The sequence below is a fragment of the Excalfactoria chinensis genome, chromosome 3, assembly GCF_039878825.1.
Source record: "Excalfactoria chinensis isolate bCotChi1 chromosome 3, bCotChi1.hap2, whole genome shotgun sequence".
Lineage (NCBI taxonomy): Eukaryota > Metazoa > Chordata > Aves > Galliformes > Phasianidae > Excalfactoria > Excalfactoria chinensis.
In genome coordinates this window covers 5,236,128-5,262,613 of record NC_092827.1, presented here as the reverse complement: position 1 = coordinate 5,262,613, position 26,486 = coordinate 5,236,128, and the positions used below count along the sequence as shown (strand labels likewise).

The 26,486-nt window shown below is 52.7% G+C and overlaps 2 protein-coding genes across 3 annotated transcripts; both read left to right on the top strand.

Moving 5' to 3' along the window:
- Positions 1 to 200: 200 nt before the first annotated feature.
- SCARA5 (scavenger receptor class A member 5) lies at positions 201 to 18,557 on the top strand. 2 transcript variants are annotated; one of them, XM_072331505.1, is made up of 9 exons: positions 201 to 381; positions 633 to 755; positions 2,785 to 2,913; positions 6,862 to 7,536; positions 10,780 to 10,860; positions 11,761 to 11,859; positions 14,871 to 14,918; positions 17,188 to 17,382; positions 18,335 to 18,557. In XM_072331505.1, exons 2-9 carry the CDS (start codon positions 644 to 646, stop codon positions 18,469 to 18,471), a joined length of 1,476 nt encoding a protein of 491 aa, XP_072187606.1. In that variant the 5' UTR covers positions 201 to 381; positions 633 to 643; the 3' UTR covers positions 18,472 to 18,557. The 2 variants fall into 2 exon arrangements, with proteins under 2 accessions (XP_072187606.1, XP_072187605.1); XM_072331504.1 differs by having other exon boundaries at positions 256 to 381; positions 17,185 to 17,382; positions 18,335 to 18,526.
- A 936-nt stretch (positions 18,558 to 19,493) lies between these two features.
- Positions 19,494 to 26,275, top strand: PBK (PDZ binding kinase). The gene is made up of 8 exons (XM_072332790.1): positions 19,494 to 19,565; positions 19,876 to 19,951; positions 20,533 to 20,617; positions 21,169 to 21,311; positions 22,390 to 22,559; positions 23,523 to 23,652; positions 25,075 to 25,251; positions 25,747 to 26,275. The coding sequence occupies exons 2-8, from the start codon at positions 19,900 to 19,902 to the stop codon at positions 25,959 to 25,961; spliced, it is 972 nt and encodes a 323-aa protein (XP_072188891.1). The 5' UTR covers positions 19,494 to 19,565; positions 19,876 to 19,899; the 3' UTR covers positions 25,962 to 26,275.
- Positions 26,276 to 26,486: the final 211 nt, after the last annotated feature.

Below are 26,486 nucleotides of genomic sequence, written 5' to 3'. Positions count from 1 at the left end.
CAGGGCAATGCCATAGCACGGAGCAGTATCACTGCACAGAGCGCTGCCCCCGCCCCACGGCCTCTCCCTCCTGTTGCCCCCCTCCCCTCCGTTGCCCGCCCCGGGGCGGGGACGGCTCCGACCCGGCTTCTCCCCCCCCCCTCCATCCCCACACGCCCCTATCCTAACAAAACACGCCCGGCCCGACCCGGCTCAGCTCAGCTCTCGCTCCGCTCCGCCGCAGCCGTTGCCGGCCGGGAGCCCATGGGAGGCGGCTGGAGGGGTTGGGGGGGCTCGGGTGGGTGGTGGGGAGAGGTCGCCGGGCCCTCGCTGTCTTTTCCTATCCCGACCATCGCGCTGCGGCGGGGGTGTTGAAAGCCACGGGAATTCCGTCCTGTGTGGGTGAGTGGGGAACTTCCCGGGAATGGGAGGGGGCCGGGGGGATGGGGGGGGAGCAGAAGGATGGACCGCCCGGGTAGATGTGTGGGGATCCATCTGTGCTCGGAGCTTCCCGTGCCTCCATCCTGAGCATCCCTCCCGGCTTGGTTTGGTTCCCCTTGGGGATGCTGCCGGGTAAGAACCGCTGTGCTGGGACGTACATATGCGATGCGCCCGCCTCTAGTCCTCCTCACTCTGCTCCCCGTGCCCCACAGGCAGCGGGAGGATGGAGAACAAGGCCATGTACCTGCACACCTTCAGCGAGAGGGAGAACGGCTCCATCTTCGAGGAGACCTTCGAGGGCAGGAGCCTCTCCAAGCTGAACCTCTGCGAGGATGGTAAGTGTTGGTGCTGCGTTTGGGGGCAGGAATCCAACACAAGAAGGGAGCTCCCCTTCCACTGCAGTTCAGTGCTGAGGGAATCCCACTGCAGGGAGCTCCTCTGCTGTTCTGTCTGCCCTTTCTGGTCCCATGTGTAGGATCTCAACAGGTTCTGCTGCCAACTTTCCTGTATGTATTTGCCCAGGGATGCCCTTTTCCTTTCCCCTTGGCTCACAACTTGGCTCACACTCAGTCCTGGCTTGATCCCCATCACGAGTTCATGTACCATGAAACAGCCTCCCTTGAAGGAGGCAAAACATTACTAATGTCACTGATGCCTTCCCAAGCTCATACACGTGGGACATCCCCTGGATGTGATGGGGAGCCCGGGCAGGCTGCATCCAGGCACTGCCAAATTGCTAGTTGGATGCTCATGCTGTGTAGGTGGCTCAAGGCAAGAGGAGCTGTGGTATTCCTATGGTGTTCTGCCCTTCAGCCCTTGGGATGGGCACAGCTTTGGGTCTGTGGGTCGTTTCCTTTGGGTGCATGCTGAGATGCTGTGTTGCTACCTATGCCTGATGTCACCCTGCAATGACCCCTCTGACCCTGCAACACATGGACCACCCCAGAAGAGCTCACTGCTGGCACAGAGCAGGAGCTGGAAGGGTTAGAGCTCTCTGCAGCCAAGCCCTTGCTGTTGCACTGTGCAGCAGTGTGCTGCCCCATGTGCTGGATCAACAACCCCTGCATCTCCAGGGCCAAAACCTCTCCTCCCTTGCTTGTCCTGTGCATAGAGCTCGCTGCAAGGAACTCCATCCCCACCCACTGTTATGGGATCCAGGGGGTTGTGTTCACTCCGGAGCCACATGAGATGATTCCTCAGGCAGAGACAAGGTCAATCCTGAGCCTGTGAGGCTTCGGCACAAGGCAGGGCTCATCCCACAGTGAGGATGAGGAGGAATGCATGCAAACACTGCTTCCCTACTTTAAGGTAGCAACACAGGGAACTCCAAATGGGACCGGGGATCAACCCTGCTCTCAGTCCCCACCTTCTTCTGCAGCAGGGCAGAGCACACAGCTCGACTCCCCCGGGGATGGGCAGGGGAGAAATATTTGCTTTTCCCCTTGGTTACGAGCCGGAGCACAGCCCTGGGCTGCTCGTGTGGCGAGCAGGGAGGAGTGGGTGGTTCGGGGCTCAGGGCCAGCTCCTTACTGAGCCTCCCAGGACCTGATATAAGTGTTAATGTCAGAAAAATATTGCAGCTTTGCTCATTATGAAACCCTCGGCTCCATCTGTTTGGCCAGTGACAGCATGGCCCGAGCAGCAAATGGGAACCGCATGCGGGTAATGAGCTGCACGTTACAGGAAGGGACGCTGCCGGGAGGTGAGAGCTGCCCTTGCACCTTCCGCTGCTCCAGGAGCCCTCAGACCTGGGATCCCATGGGTTCCTGGGGTCAGCCAGCAGGACCGTAGCAGTTCATCAGCTCAGAGCCTGCCTGCCGACCTCTCTCTGCCATAAAACTACACAGTGTTGAGCCCTATGCTCAATGTCACCCTTCGTTTACTGGAGGGTTTCATGAGACCCATGAACCTGGGCAGGAGGGAAACATTGCCCATGGCTGGGGAAGGCCTGGGTGCAATGGGATCACAGAATGATACAATTATTAGGCTTAGAGAACAGCTCTAGGAGAAGGGGACAACTCAGCCCCTTGTCCCTTGTATCCCCATCTTGGTCCCATTGAGTGCCCATTGAATGGGATAGGGTGGGCTCCCCAAGCCTTACAGTGATGTTCTCTGCTGGATGCAGGCATTGCTCAGGGGCATGGATGAGTGTGGTCTTCTCCCCATTGGGTTTGGCTTTGGGGCCACCGTGCTTCACCCACTTCAATCTTTCTGCTGGATGCATCCAGTTGGGTGAACCAGAGGGCTGAGATGGGGCCAGATCTGACCAACCCCACCTGCTGCATTGCTGACAGCATTGTGACAGATGAGTTGTTGCCAGATTGGCTCCTGGAGATGATGGACCTGCACCCACTCTGTCCCCAGGTGCTGGACACAGGATGAAAGCAGCTGGGCGCTGTGGGCGGCTGGGCTCCCTGGCAGCACTCAAGTATGCTGTGCTGGGGCTCTACCTCCTCGTCTTCCTCATCCTCGTTGGTGTCTTCATCCTTGCAGGTAAGGGCTGAGTGAGGGGCCAACACTCCCATGAGGGGATGGGGATGGGGATTGCTTTGTGAGGCAGGGAGTGGAGGAGCACGAGGCCAGGTCGGATGGGGCTGTGGGCAGCTTGGTCAATGGGTCTTGTCCCAATGTCCTGGATGCAGTTTGGGCAGCAGTCTGTATCCCTTCCCATGGTCTTGCAGGGCAGGGGCCCCCCAACAGCTATCATACAGAGAATGGCTTGGGTTGGAAGGGACCTCAGAGATCATCCAGCTCTAACCCCCCGACAGGCACAGGACTGCTCCAGGACACAGACAGGAGATGCCACCCCAAGGACCATCCCTTTGCAAAGGGTGGATTTCACTTGGGCTGAGGAAGGGGGAGTTTTTTGCTGGAATTTTGAAGCCTCTCCCACTGATTTCTTGCATTACATTGTTTTAATGTTGTTGTTGGACCGAGAAACTCCGCGCTGGGGATGCCATGAATTGTGCAAAGGGCTCGGGGCAGGCACGCTCATCCTTGTCTGAGCCGCAGCTGTTTGCTGAAAGCAGCTCCAGCAATAACAGGAATGGGGATCGTGGTGTCCGATAGGGGCAGGGAGAGCTGCAGCTGGGGCATCTTCATGGCCTGATGTCCTGCAGCCCTCTGAGGGCACTGAGATCCCAGCTCTGCCCACGAACCAACTCACAGTTACCTATAAGGGGGGGGGGGGGGGGAGAGCCAAGCCCTCCAGCCCATTGCATGCCTTGGGGTGCCCAGGATTAGGTTCAGCCCTGCAGCATCCCACTGAGCTGGGTGCGTGTCCGGAGCTGGCAAAGGACAGAACACGAATAAACCACAAAAACAAAACAAAACAAAAACCTTCAACCTCTTAAGAACCGAGGAAACAGGATGTTTTGGGTGCAAAAAATAAAGTGTGTGTGGGGGGGGGAAGAAAAAGAGGCACGGTGCTTTAAATGCAGCCTGCTTTTAATATCCTCTTTTGCAAGAGTTTGTTGTAGCGGTTTTCTGGCTGCGCCCCTGGGATGCACACTCCCTCCTGCTTGGCTCTTCCAGGCACCGTCAGAAAGGAGATGTGGAAAGGAGAGATCAGCGGGGCTGCCAAGGGGAAATGGATTGCAGGGTGGGATCGGCCCGCAGGCACGCGCTGGGGTTGGGGGCACGTGGTTGGGGAACACAAGGCTCAGGGTTAAGGGGTTGGAAACACAGCTGAGCCCTCCTCGTGCCCTAAAACAGCACAGAGCCTGAGGTGGTTGTGCTCTGATGGGCTCTGCTCTCAGCTTTTATGTTGGTTGTATCCCTGCACTGCAGCTGACTTCTGCATGCACAGATCTGTGTTGTGCTGCTCCAGCCCCAGTCATGGCTGATGGCACTGCGCCATGCATGGGGGCACCCAGCCCTGTGCTGCTCTGCTGGGCACCTCAGTGTGAGCATCCAAACATGCAGGTGGATGGTGCTGCACCCTGCTGCCACGAGTGAACATTTTGACACCTCATTATGGGAAGGCAAATGCAACCACCTCAATAATCTCCTTCTTCCACCTTCTTGCCCCCACTTCAATTGCTGAACACGATGCCACAGAGCATTCCTTTGGTTCCTTGGGGTCAGCTGTGCTGGCTGTGCTCCCTCCCAGCTCCTCATGCATCCCCTCCATGTTGCACCTTTTTCTGTGCGCTTGCACGTGTGCGTGGGATGAGAGTGCAAGCGTTGTGCAGCTTGCAGCTGGAGCAGTGCTTGGGGAAGGACTTGCAATTCCTTGGGACAGAGCAGGGCACAGCAGCACATGGGTGCTCCCAGGGCAGGACCTCGGGTTGGGGAGCCGAGCCAGGAGATGCTGGGGACAGCAGCCAGAAGGACGGCATGTCCCAACAACACAATAGCAGGGAGGGAGCAGCTGCTCGTTGAGCCCTTTGGGGGCCATGAGCTCAGCCCCAGCGCTGCCAGGCCTCGTGCTGGAGCTGGCGGCAGGGTGGTATTCGGGGTGGCCTTGCCAGGTGCTGTGTGCAGATGGGTGTGCATCAGTGCTGTGTACACTTGTACCGCTGCATGTGTGGGTCTGTGCTTCGTGCATCTGTGTGTACGCACTGTGTGCATGCCCTATAAATGAGTGTGTTTGCATGCACGCATGCATTAGTGCATCTGTGTGTGCACATGTACAAGCTGCGTGTGTGCAGTTGTGTGCGTGCTGGCAGCTCTAATAAACACCCGCCAGCTCCCAGGTCCAGCCTTCAAGCAAATAAAAGCAAACAAGGAGGGGGCTGTGGGACCAACACACCCATGTTGTGCTCCTCTGGCTCAGTCCAACGCCTGCAGCTTTGCCTGATGAGTGGTGTCACATCCATCCTCATTACTCACAGCCATTCCCCGCCCTTCCGATGGGTCAGGATGAGGACTTGCCCTGTGTTATCAGGCTCAGTATTTCATGACTTTTCTTGGGACAAAGACTTTTCTTTCCCATCTGTTTCTCAACACCAGGGGAGGAGCAGCAGCAATGGGACAGTACTGGCAGCGGTGGCTGGTGGCACTGGGGTTGTGGGCTGCTGGCATGAGGCTGTGTGTATGGAGAGGTGGGATGGGAACTGCATACTGCACACAAGGGACATGTTACCTCCAGCTGCCTGTGGGCTCCAGGGCTTCTCATTGCTTCCCTCATTGCTGGAGGGAGATGTGGGGCCTGAGGGTGGATGGAGTTCCCAGGGATGGTTTCCTTCCCTCTTTTCCTATCTCCATCTCTCCATCCTTCCTTCTGTCCCTTTCTCTCTCCTTCCATTCTTCCCTCCGTTTCTCTCTCTCTCTCCATCTTTCTATCCCTTCAGCTTTCCATCCTTCCCTCCAGCTCTTCATCCTTCCTCCCAGCTCTTTCTCCATCCTACTCTCCATCTCTCTCTGCTTCCCTCCAGTTCTCCATCTCTCCCTCCACCTCTCTATCCTTCCATCTCCTTCCTTCCATCCCATTCTCTCTCCCTCCATCCTTCCCTTCATTTCTATCCTTCCCTCCATTCCTTCATCTCTCCTTCCATCCCTCTATCCTTCCATCTTTCCCTCAATCCCTTTCTCTCTGCCTCCCTCCATCCTTCCTTCTATCCCTCCCTACCTCCATTCCTCCCTCCCTCCATCCTCCTCCACAGGGACCACAGAGCCAACCCGCTGGGCTGCATCACAAAGCAGAGCTTTGTGTTCCAGCCAGGAGAGAAACCTGGTTGTTAAATTAAAATTAAAACCTCTGCTGGGGAAGAAGCAGTTTGGAGATCTGTGTCTGGGGAGGCATCTGTGTGTGCAAAAGGAAGTTGGCCCTTTTAGCAGCCAGTTGGCTACAGGGAAAGGCACAGGATGAAACTGCTCAGTCTGGAGCAGGGAGGTTCAAGGGGATCCCACCATGGCCATAAATGACTACAGGGGGTGCGAAGGGAAGGGGCTGGGCTCTACTCAGGGGCATTGAGCATAGCCTGGAGCCCAGGAGTTCCTCTCTGCTCATCAGCAGCACTGGTGTGTGGGCAGATGCCAGAGCCCTGACACAGGGAGTAGAGAGCTGAGGGGGCTTCTCCTTGGACATCTCTCACAGTCCGTGGCCATGGTGCTGGGCAACCTGCTCTGGGCAGCCCCAGAGTCAGAGGGGTGACCAAAAGGATCTAAGGGTGCCTCAAGCTCAAAGCACCATGGGGTTCTGAGGTTCTGTGATGATAAGTGGATGGGTGGATGGGTAGACGGATGGGTGGATGAGTGATGGATTGTTGGATGGATGAATGGATGGGTGAATGGGTGGATGGATGTGTGGATGGATGGATGGATGGATGGATGGATGGATGGATGGATGGATGGATGGGGTGGATGGGTGAATGAGTAGACGGTGGATGAGTGGAGCACCACAGAATGGGGAATGCCCAAGTGCTATATGCACACCTCTGCCAGGCCCCATCTCCTTGGGGTGCTCCCTGATGCCCCCCTCCCTTTTCTCCCTTGTAGTCTCCCGGCCTCAGACTTCCCCTGAGGACCTGAAGGTGTTGATGGGGAACGTGAACCGCCTCAATGAGAGTTTCCGGGACATGCAACTGAAGCTGCTGCACCTCCCTCTGAAGGGGGATGTGATGGATCACATTTGGAGGCTCCAGGACCTCCTCCAGAACCACTCGGACTCCTTGTTCCTCATGACAGGCTCGCTGCAGAAGCTGGAAGGACTCCTGTGGAGCCTGCAGACCCAAGCTGGCCAAACCGATAGGGCTGTGGCCAACCTATGGGACAGCCTGGCCCAGCAGGGTGATGCAGCCCAGCAGGAGCTCTACAAACTCTCGGTGGAAGGCAATAACAGCCGGTTGCTGCTGCAACACCATGAGCACCTCTTGAGCCACTTGGGCAGCCGGCTGGAGGGCCTGAGTGAGCAGGTGACAGCCGTCAGTGGAGCTGCCGACGCCATGAACAGGACCTTCTCCTACGATGTCAATGTCCACCATAGCCGCATCCAGGACCTGCAGGTACTGATCAGCAACGCCACCGAGGATGCCCGGCGGATGCGGCTCATCCACATCGCCATGGAGGAGCAGCTGAAGCATGAGCTGGCCATCCTCGGCAACGTGACTGAGGACCTGAGGCTCAAGGACTGGGAACACTCTATTGCACTGAAGAACATCTCTATCATACGGGGTAGGTCGAGGTCCTTTTGTAAGCAACATCCTGGTTGATGCTGAGAATCATAGAATGATTTGAGTTGCAATGGACCTTTAAAGGCCATCTTGTCCAGCTCCCCAGCATTGGGGGTGTCCTTGGTGCTTTGGGTGGCCCTGGTGGCATGGGGATGTCCTATGGGGACATCTCAGGAACTCTTGCATGCACCAAATCCATCACAGAACCACAGAACTGTAGGGGTTGGAAGGGCTATCTGGAGGATATCTAGTCCAGCTCTGGGTCTGTGTGGTGTTCAGGTGTCTCCATCACCTTGGACACTCTATCGCTGTCCCTCCAAATTCTCTATGGTCCACATTAAGGAGCTTCTGTGATTTTCTCACTGGTTAATCCTCTGCCATGTCCCTGCTGACCACAGATCAGGCTGAGTGCAGCAGGCAGAGGGCTTTGTGTCCTGCTGCAGTGGTCAAGAAGAAGGTTTCTCACCAGGTACCCTCACTCATCACTTGCTTCAACCACGTATCTTTATCAGATATCTCTATTATGCACACTACATACAAGATGTTGGAGGAAATTTTTCACTCACAGGGTGGTGAGGCCCTGGCAATGCTGCCCAGAGAAGCTGTGGGTGCCCCATTCCTGGAGATGCCCAGAGCCTTGAATGGGGTCCGGGGCATCCTGGTGTAGTACCTGATTCAGTGGTTGGCAACCAACTCAATGATCTCTGAAGTCCCTTCCCACCCAAGACATTCTATGATTCTAAGATCTTCTTTTTTGCAGGTTTCCCTTCCCATGTTCTCCTCTTTACCTGCAGCCCATACCAAACTGCAGAAGCTTCAGCCTCCTAGCAGTGGAATCATAGAACCATAGTCATAGAATTACTGGGATGGAAGGAACCTTAAAGATCTTAGAACAACAGAATGGTTGGGTTGGAAGGGACCTTAAAGGTCATAGAGCCCTAGAATGGTTGGGTTGGAAGGGACCTTAAAGGTCATAGAGCCATAGAATGTTTGGGTTGGAAGGGACTTGAAACGTCATAGAGCCCTAGAATGTTTGGGTTGGAAGGGACCTTAAAGGTCATAGAACCATAGAACGGTTGGGTTGGAAGGGACCTTAAAGGTCATAGAGCCCTAGAATGTTTGGGTTGGAAGGGACCTTAAAGGTCATAGAACCATAGAACAGTTGGGTTGGAAGGGACCTTAAACACCATAGAGCCCTAGAATGTTTGGGTTGGAAGGGGCCTTAAAGGTCATAGAACCATAGAACGGTTGGGTTGGAAGGGACCTTAAAGGTCATGGAGCCATAGAATGTTTGGGTTGGAAACGTCTTTAAAAGTCAGAGACATAGAATCATAGAATCATAAAATGGTTGGGATGGAAGGGATATCAAAAATCATCTAGTACCAGCCTGCTGGGAGCAGGATGCCATCCACAAGATCAGGTTGTCCTCTAGGATCTGCTGTGGTGGCTGATGGACCACTGGACTCATTGTGGTGGGAACAGTTTTGAAGCATAAGTAAACCTTGGAGCCAGCTAACAGATCTGCTGTCCCCAGGACTGTGTGTGACCACTGGCTTTAGGGAAAGGGAATGTGGGACAAGTGCAGCATGTCCTATCCCTGGCTGTATTTTACAGGCCCCAGCTCTTATGGAGCAGACATGTTTGATAGTTGCCCATGGTCATTTTCCATGAAACCTCCTGCTGTCTTCACCTGTCTATGTCCTTAGCCTCCTTGATGCTCTATGGAAGGCTATCTGGGGTGGGGGGGAGAGAGTGGGAGGGGAGGGAATAGAATAGGATGGGATGGGATGGTGTAGGATAGGATAGGATGAGATGGGATAGGAAAGGATGAGATAGGATGGGGTAGGATGGGATGGGTGGGATGGGATGGAATGAGATGATAATGATGAGATAATGCTAAGATAATGTGATGGTGATGATGAGATGATGAGATAATGCTGAGATAATGAAGGTAAGGAAGAGGAGAAGAGTTGCTCTCCAACAGCTACAACCACCCCACCAAGAGCTGCCCACGATGGGTGTACGAAGAGGACTTGGCCTCCCTCTTGCTCCCTCCTTCAGGGGACAGAAAATCAATGTCTGCACATAGCGCCACCCATTTGTGCATCCATATCCTTCCTATTTCTTAGGGGGTTTTTTTGCCCATCTGTTTAGTTTTTCCCACGAGACCTACCCTGTGGCAGGGTGTCCACGTTGCTGCATCACTCCCTGCATCCCTCTGCCAGCCCCACCACGTGTCATCCCCATGGCAAACCACAGGGCACCGCTCTTCATTTCTTAATTCCTTCATTTCTTAGTTTTGTAATTCCTTGATCTTATTTCAGATTACGGAGTGCCCCCCTTCTCCCAATCCTGGCCCTAAGGGACATGGTTAGTGGGCACAGTGATGATGGGTCAGCGGTTGGACTTGGTAACCTAAGAGGTCTTTTCCAACCTTAATCATTCTATGACTCTGTGATCCCACATCACTGCCCTGGCTGGCTGTGAGCTTTCTGCACAACAATCAGTCTGTGGCTTTTTGGGTTTCTAGGAAAACAGAGTTTTATGGTTTCCAGTTATCACTCAGGCGTGGCAGGACACTGACCAAATGACCCTCCAGGCCTCTCTCTGCCCTATTCTCAGTTATCCCATGAATCATTTCTTTTCTGTCCAAGTTCTTCCAAGCAGATTCAGTCCATCGTTGTTTACAGCATCACGGAGTTGGCTTCTAACAGGCTCTGTCAGACTTTCTGTTCACACACAACAAAAGCCATCACTGATGGCTCGTTCCCAGCCAGGGGTGATGTCTGTGCTGTAAATCCACTCCTAAAGGCTCATCTCAGTATTTCCAAAGAGCTTTTATTGGTTTGGTTTGGTTGTTTGGTTTTTTTTATAAGATATATTATATAATATTATTATTACTATTATTATTTATTATTTCTTTCCTGGAAGATATTTCAATAAAGATGTCACAGATTTTGCTCGAAAGGAAACTCCAGCAAACCAGAGTTTCCTTTCAGTTCCCACTCAGCTGGAGATACGAGGTGAAGGAAGAGGAAAAACAGGATGATACTTACGACAATTATAGACACACATATATATATGCGCAAATCAGCTGAGGTTGATGGAGTCACTATGGTCCTTTAACATGCACAGAGCAGGGGACAGGACGGCTGGCAGTGTCCCCTGCTGTCCTACAGCTGGATCTAAGGGATTCTATGTGGACAAAGCAAGCATCACTGCAACCAACCCCATTGTATTCCAGGGCCCCCAGGACCCAAGGGAGATCCCGGCCATGAAGGGATGGAGGGGGAGCCTGGCCGGCCCGGCCCACCCGGCCTGCGAGGTAAGGACTTATGGAGCAGCCCTATGGGCTCTTCCTTCTGTGGGGCACTGATACTTAGCGACTTTCCATAGGATGCTTTCTTCAATGCCAAGAATGCCTTCTTTTTATTTTCTCCCTTCTTAATTCAAACCATTGTTTTCGAGACAAATCCAATTTAAAGTACAAGAGAAGACCCTCACGTACCCTGAGAAACCAGACTCGGCATGAGCCTGCTTCTCATTTGCAGCCCAACCCAGAAGTGGTGGATTTGCATCCAGGATGCAGACGCACAGCAGTGCCAGCATCCCATCACCCCGACCCACAGTGTCACAGCAGAGGGGCTCAGAGCCCCAGATCCCCCCCTGTTTTAATGCCCTGTATCCCAATGCTGGTGGAAACCCAGCTGCTCTCCGCAGCGCTGGCTGTCCATACTCCTTTCACCAACAGATATATATATATTTTATGTGCTGACAGATTCATGGCTGTTTTTCTTGGGCGTTACAAGCATCAGAAAATACATCATCTGGTTTCTTTCCTTTGTGTTTTTTTTTTTTTTTTCTTTTTTCTTGCCTTTTTTTTCTTTAAACAGCAAAACAAAACAATCTCTGGAGGGTTCACCTTCAGGAAGAGCTGCTGTTTTGGGGTCTTTCTCCCACCTCGCTTTTTTTCCGGTGCATTTTTGGTTGTAGCTGGGGTAAATCCCCATAGCACTCCCCATAGCGCAGCACAGAATTCAGTCCCCATGTCCTATGGAACCCAAGTTCCTTTCGGTGGCTTTTCCTTCTTCAAACCAGAGGAAAAACCCTGGGTTTCCCAAAAAGTTCAGCCCAAGAGGGGTACAGCTCGGTGCCAAGGGTGGGGGGCACTCATGGGTGGTCTCTGTGCTGCACCATGACCCCTTTGCTTCTGTCCTTGCTCCAGGGATGCCTGGGGAGAGAGGACTACCAGGACCACGTGGCTTGAAGGGGGACAAAGGAGACTTTGGCCCTATGGGTCCAGCCGGGATGAGGGGATTCAAAGGTAAGGATCAACAGGACTAGGATTAAGGCTAAGGGCCAGCCTCTGGTATGGGTGGGACATAGAATTATTGGGTCATTAAAGACTGCTGAGATCACCAAGTCCAACCATCAACCCATCACCACCAACACACTAAGCCATGGAGCCATTGGGTTGGAAAGATTTTCAGGTTGAACAAACCATCATCTTGACTATAACCCACATCCCTTTGTGCCATGGAGGTGACGGGACGCATCAGGAGCTTCTTGGACATGGAGGGTCTCTGGAAAGCACTGCTATGGGGGCACAGAACCTCTGCTTTGGGATGGGTGAGCATGGGGATGCTCTGGGAATGTACACTTGGTGTGGGCGTGAGCATCTTTCCTATAGAGACCAACAGGAGGGAAGAGCTTTGTTTTTGCACTCCCTTTCTGACTTGCTGTGGTTTGTGCACGGAAGGCGCCCACACAGAGCAAGGCAAGGCACACCCAGGGGACCTTTTAAAAGAAACTCCTCAATGCTGCAGAGCCTAAATTGGGATGGGTGATGCCAGCTCCCAAAACAGGCTCTTTCCATCCTAAAACGAGGAAGGCAGGAAGAGCCCAGCCCAGAGATGTGGCCCCTCCCTGGCTCCATCTGTCCCTTCTTGGGGATGTCCCCAGCCATGTTGTTTGTCTCTTCCAACAGTTTCCTTTGGTGAAACACCCACAGTCTGCTCCTGGTCCTCTGGAGCATCTCCATGGTGATGGTGGTTGGGGCAGGGCTTGGAGCCAAGTCAGCTGGAAGGTCCCTTCCAACCTAAACCATCCTGGGATTCTGGGACTTTCTGGATCTATGACAGCAGGGAGAGAGCCACATCTGCTCCTCAGTGGCAGTAGGACTTGATGATCTTAAAGGTCTCTTCCAAACTTAGCGATACTGTGATTCTATGAGCAGCCGTGGTGTTGATAGGTTGACTTTGGGATCGATGATCCTGAAGGTCTTTTCCAACTTCAACGATTCTACGATACCCCTGTTAGCTCTCCAACCCATTTCCAAAGCCATTCTTCATCTCATGTTCCCTTGACCAGGGAAGCTGAGCACTTCTGCTCTTGGTTCTGGGAAGCAGAAAGTTGGACGGCCCTAAGAGCAGTGGTGAAGTCTTTAATTGTATCTTTATTTATATGTAAGTGGCATATATTGATTCTAGCTGGCATCTCCTTGCTGCTGTGCAGCAATCCCTATATCCAAGGATGCCACCGCTGCAGGGTCCCTCTTGTCCCATCAGGACAGATATGCCCCACACTGTGGCAGCCCCGGGTCCCAATGAAATCCCAAATCTTTCAGGATCAGGGGGCTTCACCCAAACCCTTCTCCAATAAATCACAAAGCAAGCACTGAATTTCTACAGTTTATGGGATTTACTGAAATTTATAGGAAACAGACCCAGGGTGAGTCAGTGCTCCAAGCCAGGGCTTCAAGCAGAGGCACCAGGCATACACCCCTATCGCGACCCTAATCCTATAACAGGAGGGGTGAGCAACAAGGCTCTCCCCCATACTCCCAGCTGTCCCCACTGTAGGAGGTTCTCCCCCAAATTCCTGGGTCACAGCATTGGAGAAAAATGGACCAAACACTGCAGACACCCTGAGGGATGGTTTTCCTTCCCTGCCTATTTCTTCTCATCACTATTTTCCTATCTTCAATGTATTTTCCCTCCAAATCACCCCAGGAAGGGATTATTTCCCTCATTTCCAAATGGGAAAAGCCATTCTGGAAAGTGAACGTAAATCAGTTGTTTTTATGCTGTCTCAGGGAATGCTGTGTGGGGATTGTGCTTGGGAGGGACAGCAGTAAATTAACCAGAGGTATGGGGAGATTTGGGGCAATGAGAGATTCCTCCTCATGCAGGCAAGGCAGGAGGTTCTGACTGGGACTGGATTTAAAGGGCAGCAAGAGCTGCACCCATCAAGGCACCCTAACAGCATCCCTCCCTCCAATAAGGACCTATGAGTGTCATGGTCAGTGGGCATGATGGGGGTGGCTTGGACTTGGACTTGGTGATCTTGGAGGATATCCCACCTGAATATCTGATCTTCCAGAAGTTTTCATTGCTGAGGTCATAACAGATTCAAAGTGGTTATGGATCATAGATTCAAGTTCCTTACATTGGGACTTTCAGACTATGATGCTTTTGCCCAGCACCGCTAATGCCATTTCTGTACCTTGAGCTTCACCCTCCCCCATGCATCTCCTCTGATAATCCCTATACAATGCACTGTAGGACCCGCTGTAATTCAGCACTTTGTGACCTTGTAACACTGAGACCTGGGAACCCCTTTGCCACCCCCTACAATAGGGTGACATGCAGTATGGCACTGCGTGGCTGTGTCCATCCACCATCCCATGCTGCCATGTCCCACCCCCATCTCTCTCCTGCTGCCATCTGGTTCCCATCAACAGAGCGGGCTGCAGGCAGCCTTTCTCCAGCTGACACAGCTGGGACTGCCCGGGGGGAGCCATCTCAGCTTCCCAAAGCCTCCAAGTTAAAGGGCAAGAATTTCCTGCATGCTTTTTTTCTTTTATTATTATTATTATTCTCCAAGCATGCGTTGCGCGTTGGTTGTTGTTCCTACAGGCAGATGAGAGAGGAGGGCTTCTTGTTTTGGGGAGCAACTCCAGCACCTCACTGCTTTCAGTTCCCATTATCCCAAGGGGCAGCTGAAGCATGGCAATCCCAACCCTTAACTCCTGGGGTCCCCCTCTGCCTCTCATCCTTTAGCTGCACCCAGAGCTGCTGTGGCTTGGATTGAAAGGGACCCAAAGGATCATCTCGTTCCAACCCCAGTGAAACCTTGTGCCAAGCTGGGGAGGCAAAACAACCTCTGCTTGGGAAGGGATAGAAAGATCTGTTTTCGTCCCAGATTTTCCACCCACACCACCAAATTGCTCTTTTCCCAAGAGCAGCTCCATGTTCAGCAGCCACTGCCTTGCTAGAGGCTGACACGCATCTCCTTTCATCAAGGCTGATGGCCCATACTTCTTTCTCTTCCCAGGTGATCGAGGACCAAAGGGAGAGAAGGGGGACCGAGGCAGTGACATGGGTGAGTGTCCATGGATGTCCTCTGCTGCTTTCTCCCCACAGGACACGCTGAGGATGGTCCCTCTGCTCTTGGTTTTGATGCTGTTTGCTTCTGATCCTCAGCATTAGCCAAATAGTTTGGCAAACCAAGGCAACAAGCCTGGGGCATCAGGGGGCTGGGAAAGCATCGCTGTGATGAATCACAGAATCATTAAGGCTGGAAAAGACCTCCAAGGTCACCAAGTGCAACTATTGACTCGTCCCCACTATGCCCACATATAGAATCTCTGAGGTTGGACAAGACCTCCAAGGTCTCCAAGTGCAACCATTGACCCAACCCCCACCGTGCCCAATGTCTCATGCCCCTAAAATGGGTACATGGGATGGGTGCATACCGCATAGACCCGGCTGGAAACTGGATTCATGCATCCTTATCCCAAACAAAAGGGATCTGCCTGGCCCTTGGGGTGGCTTTACATCCTGTCCCCGCTCCTTACCGGGCAGATGTTCTCTATTAGAGCAGAGCTATCTCGGTGCAGCTGCAAAGGCTCAGCCCTTGTTTTCACAGCCACCAGGATTTGTTTCTCCCCTTCAAGTTTTCCTTTCTTGTTTTGCTTTTGCTTCGCTGGGGGGGGAAGGTCGGAGGGGGGCACTGAGGGGGTCGGAAGGAATTGGTGCAGGGAAAGCAAACACGCACAGGAAAGAATGAGAAATGATGATTCGGGGGCTTATTGAGTATGAGGGACTTGGATGATACAAGGGGTGACGGCTTTAAGTGAAAAGAGAGAGATTTATGTTAAATATTAGGAGGAAATTCTTCACAATGAGGCCCAAAGAAGCATGGTTGCCCCATCCCTTGGAGATGCCCAAGGCTGTGGATGGAGCTTTGGTCTATAAGGGGTGTCTCTATGGCAGGGGCTGAGGGTGGGTTGGTCCCAAACCACTCTGGGATTCTGGGTCCATGAGATGCTATTGGGGCACTCAAGATCCACAAGGATCACACAGAGATTCATGGGGGGGCTATTGGGATGCTGCAGTGTGCCATAGGAGTCCTTGGAGGCCCTGGGGTTCCATAGTATGCTATTTGTGTTCTATTGGGGTGCTACTGTGGGTCCTGAGGGACTATTGGGGTCTCATAGGGTGCTACAGGGGGGCACTTGGGGTGTTGTGGGGGTCCTTATGGAGCTGTTTGGATGCTATTGGGGCCCATGCGGTGCTCATTTGGGATCCATAGGGTGCTATTGGTGTGCCTCTGAGGTGCTATTGGGGTGCTTCGAGAGTCCCATAGAGATCCACAGGGTTCTATTGAGATCCCAGAGAAATCCAGCAATGAGCTATTGGGATAATGTAGGGTGCCACAGGGTTCCTGGGAGATTCTGGGTCCCATAGTGTGCTATTAGGGGGCTGCTGGGTCTAAGATAGACTATAGGTATCCACAGAGTGTTACTGGGTTGCTGTTGAGGTGCTATTAGGGTCCATGGGATGCTTAGCTGGAGTGCTTCAGGGTGTCTGTGGGGTGATACGGGGTGTTATTGGGGGTTCAGAGTGGCTCTTCTGTTTCCATAGGCTGCTACTGGTGTGCTATTGGCATGCTACTGGGGATCCTGGGCAGTTACTTGTGTTCTGTTGGGTGCTACTGGGGTACTGTAGGGTTCTATTGGGCTGCCACAGGGGTCTGTAGTGTACCAGAGTGGTGTCATAAGGAGTCTGTGGGTGCTCAGGGAGTCCACATGGTGTTATAGGGGTGCTATTAGGGCCCAGTAGGTGTCCATGGGGTGCTACTGGGATGCCATAGGAGAGTCCCGTAGAGATCCATAGGGTTCTATTAGGATCCCATTGAGATCCATGAGGGGCTATTGAGATACTGTAGTGAGCCATAGGGGTCTTGGGGTGCTCTTACATCCCATGGTGTGCTATTGGGATGTTATTGGGGTGCTACTGGAGGTACTGAAGGCTATTGGTGTCCCATAGGGTGCTATTGGTATGCTGTATGATTCTCATGGGGTGCCATAGGGGTGCTACTGGGGTGTTGTAGGATGCTACTGGGGTCCATGGAGTTCTACTGGGCTGCCGTAGGGGTCCATAAGGTGTTGCTGGGTCCACAGGGTCTATTGTGTGACACTGGGGTCCTCAGCCACTCAGCCCGGGGATGCAGGGTGACAACCACAGTGGTTCTAGTGGGACATCTCAGACACCACATTGCACGGTGACCCCCCCCCACCAACCTCCCTATCACCCCTGTGTCTCACCATGGACCCCATGTCCCCTGATGTCCCCTCTGTCCCCAGCAGCTGCCACTGAGGAGGGGTTGATCCGGTTGGTCAACGGCTCAGGACCCCACGAGGGCCGAGTGGAGGTTTTCCATGACCGCCGTTGGGGCACGGTGTGTGATGATGGCTGGGATAAGAAGGATGGGGACGTGGTGTGCCGGATGCTGGGCTTCCGAGGCGCCGAGGAGGTTTACCGTATGGCCCGCTTCGGCCAAGGTGAGCAGGTGGAAGTGGGTGACAGTAAGTGACAACATTGGGATGGCAATGCTGGACAGCACCATCCCCGGGGCTGTGGGAGTTTGGGTTGGAAACCAACCCTTATGGGGACATCCTGAGCATCTGTATCTTATGTAGACCCCAGGGGTGACCCTGCAGGTGATGCCATGCCTTGGTGCCACAGCTGGAGATAGTGCAGGGCATGGGGAGCAGCCAGCTCTGTCCCCATTGCTGTCCCCTCTCCATCTCTGTCCCTATTCATCACCCCAACTTTGACCTCATCCCCATCCTGGTTTCTGTCTCCATCCTGGACCCCCCAGTCCCATCTCTGTTCCTGTCCCTATCCCTGACTATAGCTGTGTCCTCATCCCCATCCCAGCTTCAGTCCTCATCCTTGTCCCCAGCCCATCTCCATCCCTGTCCCCATCCCCATTCCTTCCCCATCTGACTACATCTGTGTCTCCATCCCTGTCCCTATCTTCATCCCCAACTCCATCCCCATTCCCATCCCTGTCCATCCTCATTCCCAACTCCATTCCTATTCCTCTCCTATCCTCATCCCTATCCCTGTTCCTGTCCCCATTCCTGACCATCTATCCTCATCCCCATTCCAATCTTGATCCTTGTCTCTGTCCCCATCTTCATCCCCATCCCCATCACCACCCCTGACCCCATTCCCATCCCTGACTCCATCCCTATCCCCATTCCATCTCCATCTCTGATCCCATCCCTATCCCCATCCTCGACCGCATCTGTGTTCCCATCCCTGTCCCTATCCTCATCCCCAGCCCCATCCCTGTCTCTGTCCTCATCCCCATGTCCACTCCTGTCCCTTTCCCATCCCTGTCCCAATCTCTATCCCTATCTCATCCCATCCCCGTCCCTGTTCCCAATCCCCATCCCCACCTCACCTCATCCCCTCAGCTGACCCCTTCTAATCCCCATCCCGCAGGCACAGGCAGGATCTGGATGGACGACGTCTCCTGTAAGGGGACCGAGGACAGCCTGCTGCTCTGCAGCTTCTCCAGCTGGGGCAAGACCAATTGCGGCCATGCAGAGGATGCAGGAGTCAAGTGTGTGACACCGTGACGCCATCATTGGGGACACCCGGAGTTCCTCATCTGCACTTCCCAAAAGGTTTTATTTGGAGAAATAAATGCTTTTATTATTATTATTATTATTATTCTCTATCACGCTTCTCTATTATGGTTTCCTATTAGGGTTCCTTATTGGAGTTCCTTATTAAGGTTCTCTAGCCCAGCGCTTGGGATGATGGTTGCTTGTGTTTGGGGTGGGATTATGGGCTTGTATGGGGGATCCACGCAGTCCTGATCCAAATGGGATTTGGGGACACACAGTGGGGAAGGCAGCGAGGTGGGGCCTGGATGGGGGCCCCGAGAGGTGAGGAGGGATGTGCCGGAGGGTTTGGGGAGGAGAAGGGGGGTGTTGCAGAAAGGCAGAGCATATCCCGACCGTGACACCCTCAGGGTTTGGGGAGCTACTGCCCCCATGTGGCACCTTTATAAGGACACGGTGCCCCAGGGATTTGAGGACACCAAGGTAACACGACCCCATAAGGCTGGGAATCCCATGGAGAATCCTCTCAGGGGCTTGGAACTCTATGGACATCCTTCCCAAAGGGCTTAGGGACCCTACGGCGATCCCCCTTTAGATGTTGGAAACCCCACTTGGAACCCACCCAGAGGCTTGGGGAGCTGATGGAGAGCTCTCAAAGGACTTAAGTACCCCACATGGACCACCCAAAGGGTTTGGGGACCCCTTGAAGACACCACCCTTAAAGGGCTTTGGGACCCCAAAAAGGGTCTGGAGACGCCATGGGAACGCCCACAGGCTTGGGAACACCACGGAGACTGGGAGAAATGGCCCCAAAAGGGCTTGGAGAGCCCACATTGACCCTCCCCATAAGGTCTGGGCCACCATAGGACCCCATAGACTCCCCTAACCCTCAGCACTCATTTAGGGCGCTCTGTAGGCTCCGCCCACTTTAGACCACGCCCCCAACGCAACCACCACCACTAGGCCACGCCCACACCGCGAAGCCACGCCCCCTTCCTCCTTCCTATCCATTTTGTCCACCCGCGGCCGCCGTAGCCGAGGGCTGAAAAGGGGGCGGAGCTCCCGCGCGCGCCGCATTCAAACGACGGCGGCGGAGGAGTTGAGAGGTAGCGGGCGTTGCGCTGCAGCGGGTCCCACAGGCCTCACTTAGGCCTCACTTAGGCCTCTTCCCGTTGGGTTCCACAGCTGCTGGGGCTTTGGGGGCTGGGATTGGCCCTGAGGGCTGGGAGAGGCCCTGGGTGAAGGTTGGGGAGGGGGTGGATGGATCTCGTCGCCTCAGTAAGGGAAGGCCCCTGAAGGCTGCGGATAGAGGCCTAAGGCCGAGCGTTGGCTCGCAGCCCCCCGGCGCTGTGTGTGTGTGTGTGAAGGCCTCTCTTTGTGTTGGTCGTGTGATGCGATCTCCGCTCTCTGCTCTAGCGATCAACGCCCGTTTTGTAAGCTATGGAAGCCAGCAAATCTCAGTGCGGCCTGAAGGAGCAGAAGGAGAAACCTGGTGAGTTGTGGAAAGCACGGAATGAGAGACGTTGGTGTCGGCCTCTAGAGAGCATAGAATGGCCCGGATTGGAAGATTCGGGCCTTAAAGGTCATATTTGCAACCCTGTCTGCAGCAGGGGGGGGGCCCATTCAACCTGACCTGGGTAGCATCTCACTGCTCTCTGAGTGCTCCCTCAGCCTTCATGTCTACCTAGGATTGATGCTCCAGCATTCTGAACACATTTGTGGCCCTCTTTTGGACTCCCATATCTTTCTTAAGCTGGGTGCCCAGACTTGGATGTGGTACTCCAGGTGAGGCCTCATGAAGGCAGAGTAGAAAGGGATCTAGTCCAACACCAGAATGGGTTTCTATGCTTGACTTCAGGCCCTGGGCTTCAGGGTCCAGTTCCGTCAAGGTGGGTTAATCCAGAGAATAAAGAGGAATCAAAAAGCTGTGTCTTGTTGTGAATGCCCCACAAGGGCCCAAGGAGGAGCCCAATCCCCCTATGTGGGGGATGTGGGCCCCTATGGCACAGGTTGGGACTGGATGAGCTTTAAGGTCCTTTCCAAGCTAAGCCATTCTGTTCTGCTCTAACACAGGGCCAGCTTCGATCACTATTCCTGCCTCTCCCTCCATGCAGAAGCTTGGATACGGCACTGGGGTGAATGTCTACTTGATGAAAAGGTATGTGAGAGAGGGACGCGGTGCCTGACATCTTCCTGCTCTATAAGTCAGAGGTTAAGAAGCAATTGGGTTCTGTCTTAAGGAAATATAGGCTGGAATGGGAAGAATTAAGGTAAAAATTCAGTGTAAGAGCGATGTATGTGGGCAAAACATTACTATGCACTTCTTGTTTATAGAGTCTGAGAGCAGCTTGGGTTAGAAGGGACTTTCAAGCCCACCTAGTCCCAACCCCTGCCTCCTTTTGGGGCTGCCCAGGGCCCACCCATGGCCTTGGGCACTGCTAGGGATGGGGCACCCACAGCTCTGGGCAGCAGTGCCAATGTCTCATTGCCTTCTGACTACAGAATTCCCCCCAGTATCTAACCTTAAATCTTTCTTATAGTTTAAAGCCATTCCCCCTTGTCTTGTCACTACAGGCTGGAGTTTATTTCAGTGTTCTTTTTGCCTTCCATAAAGATGGATGCTCTTTGGAGTAGCTCCTTGATGACACGGGCGGCATTCACTGTGCTGCTTAATGGTTCTGATTGAAACCAATGGGTTTCCCCATACAGATCTCCCAGAGGTTTATCACGGTCTCCATGGGCTGTGAAGAAAATTAACTCCAAATGCAGTAAGAATCAGCAAAACATCTATCAGACCAGACTGAACGAAGAAGCCAAGATCTTAAAAAGCCTCAAACACCCCAACATTGTGGGTAAGTTTCCAGCACGGCCTGTGTTGCTCCTACTGCAAATCAAGCAGGGAATAGAGAGGGCACGGTGTAAGAGCAGAGGACAAGCAGCGTCTTGGTGAGATCTGTGCTATGTGTGGAATTGGGCTCTGGGTTCCACCCTTATGACACACCTTTGTTCCAGGCTAGGGGTGACAATCGAGGCTCTGTCAAGATCTTGGCTGTTAGGGGTAGGAATATTTTGAGAAGCTCTTTGGTCTGCTGTTTAATTTCTGCCCTTATCTTGTGTTACATCTCAGCTGGCAGTCGGGACAGCAGCTTTGTTTGACTTTTGCTTTTATTTGTGCTTTAAACCACCTCAGCGCGGCCACTTGAGTTACAGATGCCGTTAGCTACGAGGAATTTTGTTTGTACCATTGAAATAATGAGCCTCGATCCTGGCAGGAATTTAAAAGCAAAGGTATTCTTGACCTTTTCATGTTGCAAAAAGGATGAGACTTCTGTACTGCTGTTCGAAACTTGGCTGTGCAGCACATCACCTGTTGATGGGTGGGAGTGAGAAGTGGCAGAAGAAGGGTTTTACACGCCCGTCGTTAGTTTTACCTTGTGAAATAGTCCCTGTGAGAGGAGGGCTTGGCTTTCCCCAAACCTCCCCCTGCCCCTTTGTTTTACTCTCTGGCTCCTCATAGTCCAGCTGCAGGTGTCAGCCCTGTGGACCTGCTGTGCTCCTCTCTCCCTGCTTTCAGTTCTTTATCTTGTGGGCATCAGGGTGAATCCCTTGCACTGTCACGGGGTGCAAAGCTGAGCTGGGAAGTGGAAGCCTGCAGGAGCTTTCCTTCCCTCCATAGATGAAATCTGAGGCTCCTGTCCCCACCTGTGGCCACACAGCTCTCCATGGATGCTCATGTGGTTTCACCTCCAAGAAGCTGCCATACAAAGATATGCTGTGAGATCTCTGAGTGTGAATTTCATAGAGTGGCAGCATGATTTAGGTTAAAAGGGCCCTTAGAGCCCACACAGCCCCAAGCCCTACCATAGACACTTCCCATAGAGCCCAAATCTCCCTACCCAGCTCACTAACAAACACAGTCTCTTTCGGAAGGTTACCGTGCGTTCACCGAGGCCAATGATGGAAGCATGTGTCTTGTCATGGAGTTTGGAGGAGAAAAATCTCTCAATGATTTAATTGAAGAAAGAAATGCAGCTCGTTTGGGCCCTTTCCCTGCTTCGACTATTTCCAAAGTTGCCTTGAGCATGGCGAGGGGGCTGAAGGTATGTTTAGTATTAACCACAGCTGTTCCACGTGTGGCTGTATCTACCAGAAAAATAAATGAATGCAATGTGCAAGAAGGCCAAGTGCCAGCAGATGGAGAGCAGATGCCGTAATGCTTTGTATAAGGCACTGGAGCTTTTCTAACCTGGGTGCTATACCCTCTCAGGTGCCCCTCTCCCTCCTGAAGCTTATGATTAGAGTCACATGTAAAGTGAAGCAGCAGTTGTTGGCACACGTGTCCTGCTGGCTGTATGCTGCCTGCCTGTCTGCTGGCTGCCAGCTCCATGCTGTGCCAGGCTTTTGCAGGAAGCTGCTCTTGGTTAGCAGTGGCTGCCAGCTGGTGCCACTTGTGCACCTCCTACTGCAGTACTGGAGCTGCTCCTGCATGGATCTAATAGCCAGGAGATATTTTTCACAGTATGATTTACCTTGTAATAGAAGAACTAAGGATTGTATCTGCCCTTCACAAGCCCAGCAATTGATTTCCTTTTGTTATCCTCTAGCAGCAGCCCTAATATAGCTGAGAACTGCTGCAGTGGAGCAGCAAGGTTGGATGATACCTGTAAGCTGACTGATACTTCCAAGGCAGAATTCAGTATTGTATGTCAACCTGGACACAAGGAGCAAAGACTTGAGATTGCTTATGATGAATTATAGCATCCCTCCCAGCTCTGCCTGCAACCAGGAGTGCTTTGGGAAAGCCTACAAAGCAAGTAGAGGGACCGGGTGGTCCCAGTGCAGCAGTCTCCCCGTAGGCACGTTCTTTATGGTTTAGTAGACATGGTGATGATGGCTTAATGTTTGGATTTAATGAGGTTGGGGGTCTTTTCCAACCTTAATGACTCTACAAGTGGGCATGGTAGTACTGGGTCAATGGCTGGGACTTGATCTTTAAGGTCTTCTCCATCCTTAATGATTCTATGAACGTCTGTAGGTGTTAATTGTTTCCCTCTTTTTCCTAGTATCTTCACAACGACAAGAAGCTGCTCCATGGAGATATCAAGTCATCCAACGTTGTTATTAAAGGCGACTTTGAAGCCATCAAGATCTGTGATGTAGGAGTATCCCTGCCCCTGGATGAGAACTTGACGGGTAGGTTGGACTATGGGGAAGAGCAGCTGGGTAGCTGCCAGAGCCTGGCCACAGCAGCAGCACCAATACAACCTTGTGGGTCCTTGAGAAGGGGTGCTGGATGCAATGTGTGGGAGTGAAGGAGCTCTCACAAGGCCCAGATTTCATCCCCCAAGCTTGATGTCTGTCCTCTACCCTTCCATGTTCACCCTGTGGACAGCAGTGCTGTTGTGAGGGGGATGCTGGATGAGGCCCCGCTGGACTCTGCTAAGGCAATGCTGTTGCCAGAGCATAAAGTAAATGAATGTTTCTCATAGGGCTGGAAAGAAGCATGTGCCAAATGCAAGCATTATAAAGACTTCATGTAAATGAGAAGCAGATGTCTAATGGCGTCGCAGCTTGGCTGTGAACAGCAGGAATGTGTTTGGGTTAATTACAAGAATGCTTTTCTACGCTGCTTTACGCAGTGCTTGGGCCTGCAACAGCCTCGTAACATATAAAGCTGCTCTATTACGTTTTTATTAGTAGCTCTTCCCCTTTATAAGGAGTGAGAGAGCTGGAGGCAGCGCCCCAATGTAATCTTCTAGAGAGCAGCGTGGTTAAAGTATCGATTTCTGGGCTGATTTAACCATCCTCTTGTTCAGCCCTGATCTTGGCTTTGCCTCCTCCTGGTCTAGAGAAGACAGCACACACTGCCAGCAAAAGGATGCTGGTCCTGATCCATGTGGCTGCCAGGGTTCAGCACGCATCAGGCTGTGAAGTGCCGAGGGATTTCAGCATTCCCTTCTGGTTACAGGCAAGGCTTGGAAGATGAGGTTCTGGAACAGCTGAGATTGCTGGCAACACAGGAAGTGTGGCACTAACCTGTTGGTTTGATTAACATGAATGGGGTGTGAGGGATCAAGTCAGACCCGGTGCTTCCTTCTTCGGGTTGAAGTGAGCATTTCAGCTCTCCTGAGGCTAGTTATGATCACCGAGGCATTAAATTGAACAAAGTGGTGAGAAAAGGATTTATGTTTGAGTAAACTAAACCAAATGGCGTGGCTGATGGAGCCTGGTGAGCTCCAAGGGTTGCCTTTGTCCCCTGGATGAGGTCAGTGTGGCCAAGAGCAAAGGGGAGAGTTGACCTGGGAGTGCTGTCTCCTTGGCCTGCTCCTTCCCCGGGAGTGCCAGGCTGAGGAAGGGAAACAACCAGGTATAAATGATGTAAAACCTCTTCCTTGCAGGGCTTTTTATGGCAGGGCTAAGCTGCAGAGCACAGCCATGACCCTCAGTGCTTCTCCCCTGCATGCTGTCACAAGCTCCTCCATGACATCTCCCTGGGAGAGGTCTCTGCAGTCCCTCTGCAGTGTCAGGTGCTGAGCAGAGCAAGCCATGGGTTACAAGCTGCTTTTTGCTGCGTCAATCCCAGCAGCCACCCCAAACTGCATTGATTCCTTGCAGTGAGCGACCCTACAGTACACTACATTGGCACCGAGCCCTGGAAGCCCAAGGAAGCTCTGAGTGATGATGGTGTGATCACTGACAAGGCCGACATCTTCTCTTTTGGGCTGACTCTCTGGGAAATGATGACCCTGTCTGTGCCCCACCTCAACCTGGACGGCAGCACTGATGATGAAGGTTTGTTGTTTCTACATGTCTCACAATGGTTACATTTGAAGTAGCTGGAAAAGACAAAACTAGAGCAAGTTGGATGTGCCCAGGGCACATGGGACTTGTTTTGGAGTTGGTTTGGGCACTTCTTGCCTGCTCCAGTGAGGTTAATGCCCTTGTTCAGTTACACTGAGCACATGAGACAGAGTGTGGGAGGGCCAGAGATAACAGCCCCAAAGCTAAAACCCATGTGGGTTAGGCCAGGAGTATCCTGCCTGCTCTAGGAGTGCTGGTGCTCACTTGCCAAGGCCTTTTGCTCACATTGCTGGTGTCAGAGCCCAGTGGCTCCTGGCTGTAGCCTTTCCTCCCAGCCAGCCCCATAGTCCAGCATCTTCTTTCCTAATCCCTAAAGATAAACCCTAAAAGATAATGGGTGAGAGCTGGGCTCTCAGAGTCCTCAGCTGCATGCAGCTCGCAGCACTGCACCCTTCCTGATGTGTTTTGGGTTATTTTTTTGGGCAGATGAGTCTTTTGATGAGGATGACTTTGACGAGGAAGCATATTATGCAGCTTTGGGAACCCGTCCAGCCCTGAACATGGATGAGCTGGACTCGTCCTACCAGCAAGTGATCGAGCTCTTCACTATCTGCACCAGTGAGGACCCAAAGAAACGTCCCTCAGCTGCTCATGTGTTGGCAGTCCTGGAAGCAAGTCTGCCCCCAGAGCTCAGAGTCTGAACTCAAGAGTCAGGCTGCATCTGTACTTTGTATCCTTCTAGTTTATGAGACACACTCTGTGTACTTCAAAACAGAGCCTAAACATGTTCAGTGATGACCCATCTTAGCACTGCAGAGAGCAAGGATTGCTAGCTCTAAAGCAATCCTCCCCAGCCTGCACTTTAGTTTGCAATAAGCTAAACACTCTGTGCTGCACTCCATGTTCTTCATCGCTCTGTTTGTTAGTGGTTTAAAAACCATTTCTGTGCTTGTGTTGATCCTATTGTCTTCAGTTGGTTGTTTTCGTGCCAGGTATCAAATATACTCCTTTCTTTACCTTGGTGTGGAAGTGATGCTCTTTCTGCATAGGCTGCGAGTTGAGGATGCGGGTGTTTCTCTGCCAGGTGCTGCAGGGCTGTGACCTTGGGGTGGTGGTAGGCAGCACCCTCAGCTAACAGTAAGGCCATAAACAGGCTACAGGCTCACATAAAGAGGGTTAGGAGAGGCAGGTAAGGAGAAACACTGCATGTTTAGGAGCAGCATATG